At 44.0% G+C, this 12,773-nt stretch overlaps 1 protein-coding gene across 2 annotated transcripts in view; it reads left to right on the forward strand.

Annotated features, from left to right (window-relative positions):
• Window positions 1-4,613: 4,613 nt before the first annotated feature.
• Window positions 4,614-12,773, forward strand: part of PCNX2 (pecanex 2) — a 151,585-nt gene continuing 143,425 nt past the window's right edge. Inside the window, exons 1-2 of one of the 2 annotated variants that reach the window (XR_010997378.1) lie at window positions 4,614-4,879; window positions 10,899-11,104. Coding sequence is in view for 1 of the 2 variants with exons in the window: in XM_068185061.1 (XP_068041162.1) it covers window positions 4,715-4,879; window positions 10,899-11,104 (371 nt within the window). In the remaining variant the exon portion in view is untranslated. The remainder of the gene's footprint in view (window positions 4,880-10,898; window positions 11,105-12,773) is intronic. The other variant, XM_068185061.1, reaches the window with a different exon arrangement.

Consider the following 12,773-nt stretch of genomic DNA (forward strand, 5'->3'; position numbering starts at 1 on the left):
GGCGCGGGCAGGGGCGGGGCCTCCCGGCCCCGGTCGCAGCCGCCGCCGCGGGGCTCCGGCGGGGAGAGCGCAGGCGCGCGCGGGAAAGGCGGGGAGGGCAGCGCCGGTGCCCCGCGCCCGCCCGCCCGGGCCCGCCCATTGGCCGCCCGCCGTCACGTGGCGCGGGTGCGGTCCCGCGGAGCCGGGGGACGAGGCGGAGTGGGCTGTGCCCCCCCTTGGGTCCCTCAAGGGCTGCGGGTCGGGCTCAGGGCTCGTGCCTCCGCCGCAGTTTCCCCTCTCCTTCCTTGTGCGGTTTTGGGGCGCCTTTGGAACAAACCCCAAGAGGGTTCTGAAGAAACCGAACTTCCTCGGTTCGTGCTTGCTCTGCCACCTGCCTCCGCCGCTCGTGGGCTGTCTCACGGAATGGGTCAGGTTGGAAGGGACCACAGGCGGTCATCTGTTCCAAGCTTCCTGCTCAAGCAGGGCCATCCTAGAGCACGTGGCACAGGATTGAGGCCAGGTGGTTCTTGAACATCTCCAGTGAAGGAGACTCCACAACCTCTCCAGACAATCTGTTCCAGAGCTCAGTCACTCTCACAGTGAAGTTCTTCCTCATATTCAGGTGGAATTTATTGTGCGTCAGTTTCTGCCTGTTGCCTCTTGTCCTATTGCTCAGCCCCACTGAGAAGAGCCTGGCTCCGTCCTCTTGGCACCCTCCCTTTAGATACTGACAGACATTGATGAGGTCCCTTCTCAGTCATCTCTTCTCGAGGCTGAACAGGCCCAGCTCCCTCAGCCTGTCCTTGTGAGAGATGCTCCAGGCCCTTAATTCTTTGTTGCCCTCCTCTGGACCCACTCCAACTCTCCCCTGCTCACCACGCTGTCCATGCACAGGCTGAGAGAGTCCCAGCCCTGTGTGGTGTGATCACACAATCCTTTCAGTTAAGAGGTTGCCTGAAAATAGCAAATGCTGGGTATGTGCTATTTCTGGATAAAGATTCTCCTGGTTTTAAGTGGAAAAATCGTATCACTTTCTAAACTACAGTTGTCGTTTCCTTGGAAGTTGGAGGGAAGTGTGTGGGCTGGGGACGCCCTCCCGTCTCGCCAGTGTGGTGGGAAACAGTGGTTCAAAGTGGAAGGAAATGAGTTTTCATGCCAGGAGCCAATCACTGTGCTGTGGGACCTGTGGTTATGGATGTGGCCTCCTCAGCAGAGGCCCTGAGGAGGACAGTAAAGGCTCAAGAAAGGTGTAAAACTGCACTGCTGCGTTGAATGACCTGATGCGATGAACACTCAATGTTTTGTAGAAAAACCTACATTCAGAGCACCATACATCTCTACATAAACACATAATTTGCAGCTGGATACCACAGAAGGAAGGTTTGAACATAAAGACAGTAATTTAAAAAAATACAGTATTAAAAAAATCATAAATTCTTGTTTATCCCTCTGTATTTATAGCTATACACCAGACAAAAATACAATTATGCTAAAGTGACTTACTGAACCACATTAACCAAAAAGAAAGAATGCAGAACCAGCATGTCTATCAAGTCTTCTCCCATTTCCTTTAATATAACATTGCCTTGCAGCTATTCAGAGAGGTAATTACAAGCCTTTCCCTTATCTGCATATTTGCCTTATTATAAAAGCCATAAAGTGTGTTGTAATACAAGTGTTCTGCCACACAAATTCCACCTTGTACTTTGTTATCTAAAAGAATCTGCAGGAACTAATTAAGTGTGGAATGTTTTGGGTCAGACAAGGTATTGGTTGCAGTACAGTCAAATGTTTAAATATTTATCTAGAGCTATTATTCCAAAATTTGCTTTCTGAAGTGCCACTGTCCACTAGCAATCACTGCACTAGGGTTAGACTTTGTGCAGTGTTTCTTCAGCACCCAGCGTTCCAGGATTTTGGTGTATATTTCCAATAATGGAAATATTATGACCCGAAACAGTGTAAAGTGCCCTTAACTTTCCTGACGGCACCACCTAGTGGAATTACCGGTTAAAAGAGCGCCGTACAGGCGGCTCAGACCTTCACTGGCATCTCTCTGTTGAGAAAAGAGGTCCCTTTTTTCATCTTTGGCACTCCTGCAACCGTGTAGCTACAATACTGTGCATCTACGTTGTGTCCAGAACACATATCCGGACCTGGAGGGTACAGGAACCCTTCATAACTGCAAGTATCGTTATACCAAAAAAAAATACTTGGTGTCAGCATTATCCAAAGATGAGGATGAGTTCAAAGATTCGAGTGATGTGTGGACAATGTCATGGTTTAACCCCAGTCAGCAGCCAAGCCCCATGCAGGCACTCACTCACTCCCCCACCAGCAGGATTGAGGAGAATCAGAAGAGTAAAAATGAGAAAACTTGTGGGTTGAGATAAGACAATATAATAGGGAAAGAAAAGCCATGCTCACAAGCAAAGCAAAACAAGGAATTAATTCACTACTTTCCATGGGCAGGCAGGTGTTCAGCCATCTCCAGGAGAGCAGGACCCCATCACATTTAAGTTACTTGGGAAGACAAACACCATCACTCCAAGTGTCCCCCTCTTCCTCCTTCTTCCCCCCACTTTATATACTAAGCATGATGTTATATGGTCTAGAATATCCCTTTGGGCAGTTTCAGTCACCTGCCCCTCCCAGTTTTTCTTTTTTGTACCACCTCGCTGGCAGGACATGAGACACAGAAAGTTCCTCGATTTAAGACAAACATGACATAGCAACAAACAAAATATCACTCTTTTATCAACAGTATTCTCATATAGAATCCAACACATGGTGCTGGACCAGCTACCAAGAAGAAAAATGACACTGTCCCAGCCACAACCAGCTAAAACCAACAAGTCAACCTAATATCAATTGCAGTCTGCATTATCTAGGCCTTCCACATTGTAACCTACATGAGTTAGAGGTCTCAAAAAACAGAAGAGAAGAGGTTTTCAAGAAGCTTTCTATTTGCACCCTAGTTTACCCACCTTTCTATTTTGGAGCTATGCATGTAAACAAAATTATTTGCTAGTCTGCCTGTGAGAAAATTACTTCAGTAGTTTCTGAAACTTAACATTTTTAATTATCATACATCAAAACATTATTATTAGCTGCATATTGCACTTGATTCAATCATTACAATTGGTTTAATAAACTTTGACATCTTTGAAAAGAACCTGCAAAGGATAAAAAAGATCACTCAACAAGGCAGAAGTTTGGGCAAGATGTGTTTACAGCAGTAGCACATGAGGCACGGCCAGGACTGTGCCTCCTTCATTCAGCTCAGGAACAGCTAAGGAAACTTCCTGAGGTCACAGTGAGCAAGTATTCAAGTCCCAAGGCTGTAGATCCTCAGGTATCTAATGGTGGCAGTGCTGCTGAGGGAGACAATTCCATTCCTCCCCTGCTCCCAACTGCTTGTTCATAATGCTTTATCATCCCTCCCATCAAGCCAAAACTAGCATCCAGCACAGCCACATCGCCTGCAACATCAGGAAGAAGGCTGAGGTATGTGGTTCATGAGCTCACAATTACTGTAATAGCATTTGTGGTCTCTTGCCTTTGTAAAAAAAAATCCACACAAAGTACAGCACAATGGCATGTTTGGTCTGTGAAACTGAAGCCAAGGTCAGGAACAATTGAAGCAGGGTAAATTTGGTGATGTATGCAAGATGATAGATGTATCCATTACATACATGCATCCTTCACAAAATTGACTGCAATAAAGGTCTATACATGTGCAACAGTCCCTGGAAGGGGCCGGTGAGACACTTAAAATTGAATTTCACTGCTATTTTCTGATGGTCAGGGATGGGAGGTGGTGAGCACCGTGTGAGGTCAGCCCTGGTGCTCACAACCCACCCTTGCACCCCTTCCATCGGAAGTGTCCCATAAGAATATTCCTGGTATCATTATGCTCATTCTTCACCGACTTTAGTCTCCCCTGCTCAAGGCTTCCAATCAGCTCCATCACCTTGTCAGCCCCCCTCTCGCCCACTTCGCCTATGCTTCCCCCAGCCCGCCCCTACCTCCTCACTCCACTAGTTTGAGGTTAGCTGCATGAAACCCTTCAACGAAGGCAGACTGGGCTTTTCCCTAAACCCACTCTTGAAAGAATCCGAATTTTTTTTTTTTTTTTTTTTTTGAGGAATTTCCCCCATCCCGCCCAAAACACATCTCAAGTCAACGCACAACGGGTGACACTAAAGTTGGGCAGAGCTCGCAGATCGGAAACTCGTGATGTATCGGGCAGGATCAGTGAGAACCCGGAGGTGGGGGAGTGGCCGGCGAGGAGCGCAGCCCAGCTGGCGGCCGCCGGGGCTGCCCCTGTGCCGCGCTCTTTTTGCACCTGTGAACGCACCTCGCGGTGCCCGGGGCGGGACGCGGCCGTGACGGACACCCCCGCGCCAGAACCGCCCCCCCTCCGCCGCTTCTCGGCCCGGCCCGGCCCGGCCCCGCTCCGCCCCGCTGCCTCCGAGCGCTGCCGCCGCTCCCGGCAGCCGGGCGCGGACCCCGGTGGGGCGGCGGCCCCGGCCCCGCAGCGGGGCAGAGCGGACGCCGTGCCCGGCGGGGGGCGGCCCGTGACGGTGCCCTCCCGGCGGCGGCGCCCGGGGTGGGGCGGGCGGGAGGGATGCTCGGCGTCGCGGGGCACCATGGGAGAATCCGCGGGCGCCCGGCATGGCGGCGGCGGCGGCGGGCGGCTGAGGGGCGGCGGTGGCGGCGGCGGGGGGCGGCCATGGTGTCGCCCATGGTGTCGCCGGCGGCGCGGCTGGTGGGGCAGGGCGTGTGGGCGGCGCTGACCGGGGGCTGGTACCACGACCCGGAGCAGGGCGCCTTCACCAACAGCTGCCACCTCTATCTGTGGCTGTTCCTGCTGACGCTGCCCATGGCCCTGCACCTGGTGAGAGGGGCTGGGGGGCGGGCGGGAGCGGGTGCCGGGGTGGGAGCCGCGGGCCTCGGCCCGCAGGCGGCGGCAGCGAGGGCGTGTGCGCTCAGCCGGCTGTAAACTGCCCTCTGGGGGGCTTAGATATTGGGCATTCGGGGCTTTACCTGGGGGTTTTGTGTCTAAGGGTTAACGGGGTGAGTCCGCCGGCTGCGCTAGGCAGGGGCCGGACCCTTATCCCTGCCGAAGGAGTTGGGTAGGGGTGCAGTGATGGCCTCTGCAAGTGCTGAATGACCCTGGGGACCTTTGTTCAAAAATCTCTTTTGGAGACAGGTGTTTTGTGGTTTTTTTTTTTTTTTTTTTTTTTTTTTTTTTAAGTTTGATCCAGTCTTACTCTGCCGAGAAGGGTAAATAAATGGAAAAATCCAGACACCATGGAATTAATAGGCCTTGCTGAATGTCACTGGTGCATCACATGGCTTTTTGTGACATGCAGCTCCCTTTGTCCTGAAATTTAAACTTTGCAAGTGGTAGTAACTATTTTCTTTGCTGGACTTTAAATTTATTTTCCTGAAAAGCTTGAAACTTTTGCTCTTGTTTTTGTCTGTTTTCCTACTGTGTGAGAAAAGCTTAAAGTATGCTGGATCATCGAATCTATTTTGGTGTGTCCTTCAGTGATTATAGGGTAATATTGCTTCCGTTAGAAGCAGTTTCCATTCATTTGGTTCCTGGAGTGACTCAACTAAATTCTCAAGTTCTAAATAGGTTTCTTCACCCTACATAGTCAGATATGGGCCTGATTATCAAAAGGAAAGAGCATTTATGAATCACCTTGCAATCCCGGTGGAAACCACATCTTGTATTTTTAAGTATGAATTGGTATTGGATTTTGTGGCATGGATTGCAGTGAATTCCTGTAAGAATGGCTCATGGAGTTAATGAACCAGAAGAACAATATGTTTCTTCTGATTGAGTGCATATTTCCTATGCAAACTAGCAAGTTGTAGGATTGTCTTGTATTGTAGGATTTGCTGTCCTAGTCATAAATGTGATTAAGAAGGAAAAAAATTGAAGGCTAACTTTTTTGTCCCAGTTGATATAAGTATGTATCTGGAAGGATTCGTTGTGGGAAACTTCTGAACTGAAGAAGGTGTGGGGGTTGCACAAAAGAACACTGGACTGTAGGTCAGAGCTAAGGTAAAAGTAATTCTTTAAGGGGAGAAAATGTGACTTATCTACGGAACTCTCTTGGGCATCATGTTTACCTGTCTAGATGGACTTGATTTTTCTGCAGACTGACTGACCTTCTGATGAATCATCTGGTTAAATGTAGGACTTATGTTCTTGAGCTAACATATTGCTATGGGAATTCTTTGTCCTTGATGAGAATAAAGCATTTATTATGATGGCTGCCTAACTATAATTATATTCTTACATATTTTCTTGTTTTCAAGTGGCTTGTTTCTAAGGCTTTGTAAACTTTATGTAAGACATCTATTCTTGCCACTTAGAAACTTGAACCTGCTTTTTAGATAAAGGTTTTTTCTGGTTTATGAGAAATTTTATTTGTAATATTCAGCAATATTTGGGGTGATATTTATGTTACATACTTAACACCAATATTTTGGATTCAGCAAAAGCAGTCAGTGATGTTTCTTGAAATGGCAAAATGAAAACAGATTAGAGTACTCCTTTTTAAATTTTTCATTTGCTTGGGATAATCTTTTGTTGAAGTCAGGAAGTCTCTTTGAAACAGTGTGATTTGAATTAAGTGTCAAAACTCATCCATCTGTTTTTAGTTTTTTCACAGTGGCTCAGCAGAGGCGTGCTGATGGTAGCATTGAGGAGCTTAAAGTATCAAGTTGTTTCTGTTGTGTGGATTGAGAATTTCTTTCTCTAGCTTATTCAGCATAGCTTACTTTGGTACTAAGGATTCCTTAATTAGCTTTCCCCACCCCTGAAAATGCATCTCTGTGTTTCCATTACTTTGTTTTCTTTATCATTTAAGCATTAAAAATGTACATTGGATATTTGGAGCATCATTGCCGTTCAAATCAACTTTCAAAATTGTAATGAGATCTCTTCTAACTGTGCCTTATCAACTTTCATAATATATTAAGAATTAAAGTTATCTTGTTCCACCAAACAGTTGAGGATCCCTAGGTGTTTTGCACATGAAAATAGTGATAACTTTTTAGTATTCAGCCCCAGTAAAACACCAGTGAACTAGAGATGCAACTTCAGGAAATACTTGTGCTATAGCTTATTTTACAAGCTGCAAGAGAATGTGCATCGTATTTGGGTGACTGCCCAAAACAACGTACTGAATGTTTCTCCTGCCTTTTGTTGGACAGGGAACCCTTGAACTTACAGGCTTGTTACTTCTCACACACTAGATCTTCAAATCATGCTGTGGTAGGAGAAGTACAACATGGCAGTATAAGGGTGTGGGCACATAAATTACTCAGAGGTAAACTGTGATAAAACTAGCAGTGTGTCAGCTGCTTCCAGTCCCACTTGGCTGCCTTTTACCCCACTCTGTCTCTCTGTAAAAGTTAAGAATACATATATCTCTGCAGCAGAGAGATAGGCTACCCTGTTATGTACTATATTTATTGTGTGGTAGGACACACTTAGAACTCAATGTACACCCCTGGAATTTTATTTGCTACCTGCTTTCCCATATTTTATATTGTGTGATGGATATCTCTTAATATTGATTCACCTTAATTAACAGATAAACACGGATCTTTGGCCCCAGTGTCATATCTCCTATTCATGTCTCTGTTGGTAGTGGCTGACTGAACATTTGTTTGGTAGTTCCCTTATTTGTGTTCTGTAGCACACCAGAGACAGTGAGGCCCAGGTGCAGCACTGCCTTGCTTTAGATGCCTCAGGGGCTCAAGCAGTGGGTGGGATGCATCTGGGTCTAAGCATCCTTTATCATTCAGCCCAATTTACAAGGCGTGGTATTTTGTTCAAAGGTTACATACCTTTATGTACATATCTCAGTCACCTCCACCTTTGTGCTACTTGAATAAGCCAATAGACACGTGAAGGGGAATGTGGCTGTTCTTCTGAGAACAATCTCTGGGTAGGCAGAAGGCCCAAGCAAAGGTGCTCCTTATGTGGTGATGTCAACCCTGTTGCATTTGCAGCAGTAAGTTGGGCCACACTTGGGGCACACCAGCCTGCATTTCTGGCTGTGACCCCACGCTATTCTGGTGCACGGTACAACAACAGAAGCTACTGGAGAACAAAAAGTACATTATGGTAGAGTTTTTAATGGGACGAAAGAACGAAGAAAACTAGGGCTACAGCTTCCATAGAAACCTGTGGGAAGTCATGAAGCCTGCTTTCTAATGAATTTGTATTTGTGGATTTTTTTTTCATAGCTTCTAATAAGATGTCAACTCAATTGAAGCTTTTCCTGTCACTGGGGTGGCATCAAAAGGTCAGAGAGCTGTGTGGGTTCCTCTCACTAATGGAGGAGGTATGCTGCTGTGACCTTGCCCAGTGGGGTGTATTCTCTTAAAGTTTGCTGAATAACTTTTTAATTCTTTGTCTACCTTTAGCTGAGGGGATGGAGGGAGATGATGAATACACATACACATGGTGTGATTATAAAACCTCATTTTCATAGAAAACCAGGCTAATTATAACTATTAGTGCATCAAAAATGACTCTATCATCTAATTCCTCAGTGGCCTGTAACTTAGTTCCTCCTTAGTGTGGATTTGATAGCTTTCACCTGTCTGTCCCTGAGAACACCAACTGCAGTCATATGACACTGGTACCTTATGCAAGAGGCCTGATTCAGAGAATGGAGGGCTTTCCATTATCATCTTTCTCCTAATTCCTCACGTCGACAGGGAGCAACCTGCTGGCTTGCAGTACTCAGCCTGCCCCAAGATTCAGAGTATTAAAGATGCACTGGCCATTGGCAGTCTTGGTGTGGTGAGCACACTGAAACACAGCATGTCTCGGACAGATAGGCACAGAGACCACGGGCTGGCTCAGGGCACAGCTCCTGTAGGTCTGGTCACAAGGCAGGGATGAGGACATGCAGCACTCAGCATTTGCTAAAACTGGCCCTGTTTTCCACTCAAAAATCTAGGAGCTTCCTTTGAGCCTCTCTTGTAGCATGGCACGCATAGGCTGAGCTACTGGAAATCTATTTTTGTTGTGTCCTCTTGACATTATTCATATAATATTTATTAAGCTTTATGAATGTCACCTATAAAGCATTTCTTTTCTTAGTGGGCCATTCTGAGTTATTATTTAATAATGAGTGGTTGATATGTGCCTTTTAGTGTATATTTGAAGAGATTCCTTGGAAGGTGAACGAATCTCTCTTAAACAGTCGCTCTTTGTGAAACCAAACAATTTCTTGCTCATTTTATAAAAACATTAGTCATAAACCACAAATTCTTTAACCTCAAGTTCTTCAACCTCATCTACTAAGCCTTATACCCTGAGAACATGACCTTGCAAATGGATCCTCTCTCTGGCTTGAGTTCACTAAATAACTGAAGGGTATGCTGGGAGTTGGTATTTACACAGAACCATGAAGTACTCTTACCAGACTTAAGCCTCAACTTGTAGAAAGTTGTGTTTGTCTTATTAGGGATCACTGGTAGTACGTATGTCCTAAGTAGCTCCTCCACTATTGTGGAATAGATTCTTTGTATCTGAGTCAGAATAGTCATAAAAAAGGATTTGCCTGAAAATTTTCACGTGTATATCTTGATGGTATGAAGTCCCAGTGAGCCAAAAGCAGCATCAGAATTGCATCCCACTTGCTTGTCACAACACAGAAATGATTCAACATATTAATTTCAACATCAAGATAAATGTGGTGACTTGTTCTAAAGATGAAATAAGCATGCCTTGTTCCCATCCCTTTATCTGTGTGATTGGTATGATTTATTTATGAATTTGAAAAAAAATATTTAGTCCCAAAGTAAAGACTTTTCTTAAAAATTGTCTTCAGCAGGCTTTTAGCAAGTCCTGAGTATTGGAAACCTTTTTTGTTTTTGTGTGTTGCTTGGGTTTTCTTGTTGTTGTTCCTGTGTGAGAATGTAGTAAATTTCTGTTTAAATAAATCCCCTGAAACTTTAAGAGAGATTAAATTCACTGTGAGACTGCAGCTGTGTAATGACAATACATAAGCATGTTCCATGACTATAATGGTAAAGACTTGGATACTTAAAGTATAACTGCAACTGTCCATTGCTATGATTTGCCCTTTACTGTAAGGAAGTATTTGTATATAAAAAAGTTGTTAGTATGTCATGTCTGTGAAAGAGCTTTACAGACTATAGTTGAACTGTAATTAATTTTAATGACTAAGGGCTGTGGTGCTCATCACAGATCATCAAACAGATCACAGAGAGCTGCAAATTAACAATTATGTACTTTAGAAAAAGAATTCAAAGAGGTTGTGTCATTGTTTAACCTCAGCTGGCAACTAAGCATTGCCTAGTCAATCGCTCATTCCTTGAACATCGGCCGGAACAGGATGCCTCTCTGTGTTTTTATTCGTTTGTTTTGACTAGTCCTGACTAATTATTTAAAATTCCTCAGTGGATAAGGTATTTGGGAAAATGTTGTGAGGCATTAGGAAATGGACATCAAACGGCAGTGTTCTACTGTTGAGTCGTAACTGACATATAAAGTAAGATGACAGAATTTTTCTAAAGGTTTCGAGTTTGTAGATAACTAATGTTTCATTTTGTGTCTGTATTTTTATGAATTCATAGTTCAGGAAAGGCTGCAGCTGCATTAACATGGGATGGCAGTATTTTGAAAAGCTTTATAATGTATGTCAATGGTGAGATTTTGCTGATTTTGATAATAAATAATATCCACAGCTAATAAAAAGAAGAATAGATCTTGTGAAATGGTTTGAAACTTGAACAAACCCTTAAAACTTTTCTGTGAGCAGAACTCAATACATATATTGTATTTAGAAGTTTTAGCAGCATTTTCTCAAAGCAAACTGTTATCATTGTGTCCTCATTATTTCTTTCTGTAGGCTTTTCCAGCAAATGCAGTGACAGTTTTTGTGTACTGCAGCTCGGTGACAGTTTTCTTCACAGTAATAAAGGTGATCAGCTACCGTTTGCATCTTATGTTTGATAAAGGCGAAGTAATTCAACAGAAGCTCTCAAGAAAAAATGGAAGGCAATGTAAAGATACAGAGGTTCAAAAAGGAGAAGCGGTTCAGTCTTCAAATTGTAGGTAAGGTTTTCCTTGCATTGCTGGCACATTATGTAAAATGGGTGAGTTTGCACCATGGTCCTGCATGGCAGAAATATCTGTTGAAAGCAAGAATACTCCTTACAGCTGTATAAAGAATGACACTTTCAAAAATTGCTTAATGCTTTTCAGCTGGGTAGCTGAAATGTTCTTGTGGTGAAGCAGGCAGAGCTGCACCTGATTCAGAGGTTGGGCAGCAGCTGGGCACCATGAAGGTGGCAGAGGAGATATGTACTGGAGGTGCTAATAGATGCTGAAGAAAACGTGGCAAAAGTTTTCTGGGGAAGCCTTAAATGGTTGCTCCTTCCTCTTCCTACTGTGCTTACCTGCTGGGAAGAGGCAGGGAAGTGGCAGGCACCTGTTGGTAAAGAAAATGCTTTAATATCATGGCTTTGGAAGTCAAAGCAACCTCATGTTGCCTTTGTGTGCTTTTAGTAACTTCTCTCTCAGATCACACCTAGATGTGCAAGTTGCTTTTCCCCCTTATGTTTTACTGTGACTGCTTATGATTCTTCTGTGGTCCTGTTCATGAGGTAAGCTAGTACTGCTTTTATTTCTCAGGGGCATTTGGTAGGTTGTTGTAGCTTCTCTACCGAGGAGACAAGTACTATTAGTCTGAGCTGCATATAATCAATAAGGCTGCTTCTAGGCTGTGATGGTATTGAAGGTAAAAACAATAGTGAGATGGAGACTAGTACTGACATTTTCCAGATTTGTGTATTGGTAGAATGTTCCTGCTGGTTGTTCAAGCTTGAGTCATACAAAGAAATGAAGCTGTCAAGTGGCTTTAGGTGATACCAAGTGTTATGACAGATGTGCAAAATGCTGAAATAAGGTATCTAAAAGTGACAGAAGCATAGAAGTGTCCAAAGCAAGCTTAAATTGTGTAGCTTTGTTAAAACTACCAGTCAAGCTTCAACAGAGAGCTCTGTATAAAAGACCTTTGGGTATTTTTTTATTCATTTGCAGTTGCTATTGTTAGCTCTGTGCCGGCTAAGTAGTATCAAGATTGTGTTCCTCTGTGCTGCTGCTCTTCTGTGTCTTTACACATGCACATCTGTGCTACACTCCTGGCACTGATATTGTTGGGACATTCAAGGTCTGCCTCCATCAGGACTTTTCTGAGAAAAGCCTCTGTGTGTCACTAACCATACGACATTTTTATATTAGATGGGGTTATGCCTTTCAGATTGTTTTGGCTAAGAAGTGAGGGTAGAATAACTTAAAAGTTGCATGTTAAATCACGTGACTGTTCCTCCCAGGTTGATCTGTGTATGCACAACAATCCATTAATTAGTACTTGGTCAGAAAATGAAGATCTTAATATTATTTTGACTAGATGGATGACAGAATTTTTTAAACAGACCTTGATAGTTGACAGGTTGGTTGAACAATTTTCTGAAGGCAGTTAACTAAAAAAAAATGTTTTGGAAAGATGATAGAGACCCCCAGATAAATAATTTTATAGCTTATGTACAGCTTTAGAATTTTAAAAATAAATTTTTGGTGAAATAAGCAACCCCATGAACAAATAGAAAAGCCCAACCCCATGCTTTTCAACATTTCACTGTCGTGTTTTTCTGGTTTATTTTTTTGGATTTTTATTGTTAAAATGAATTTTTGTTGTGCTATACCTAAGAAAGAGAATGTT

Source organism: Anomalospiza imberbis, chromosome 3, assembly GCF_031753505.1.
Source record: "Anomalospiza imberbis isolate Cuckoo-Finch-1a 21T00152 chromosome 3, ASM3175350v1, whole genome shotgun sequence".
Classification (NCBI taxonomy): domain Eukaryota; kingdom Metazoa; phylum Chordata; class Aves; order Passeriformes; family Viduidae; genus Anomalospiza; species Anomalospiza imberbis.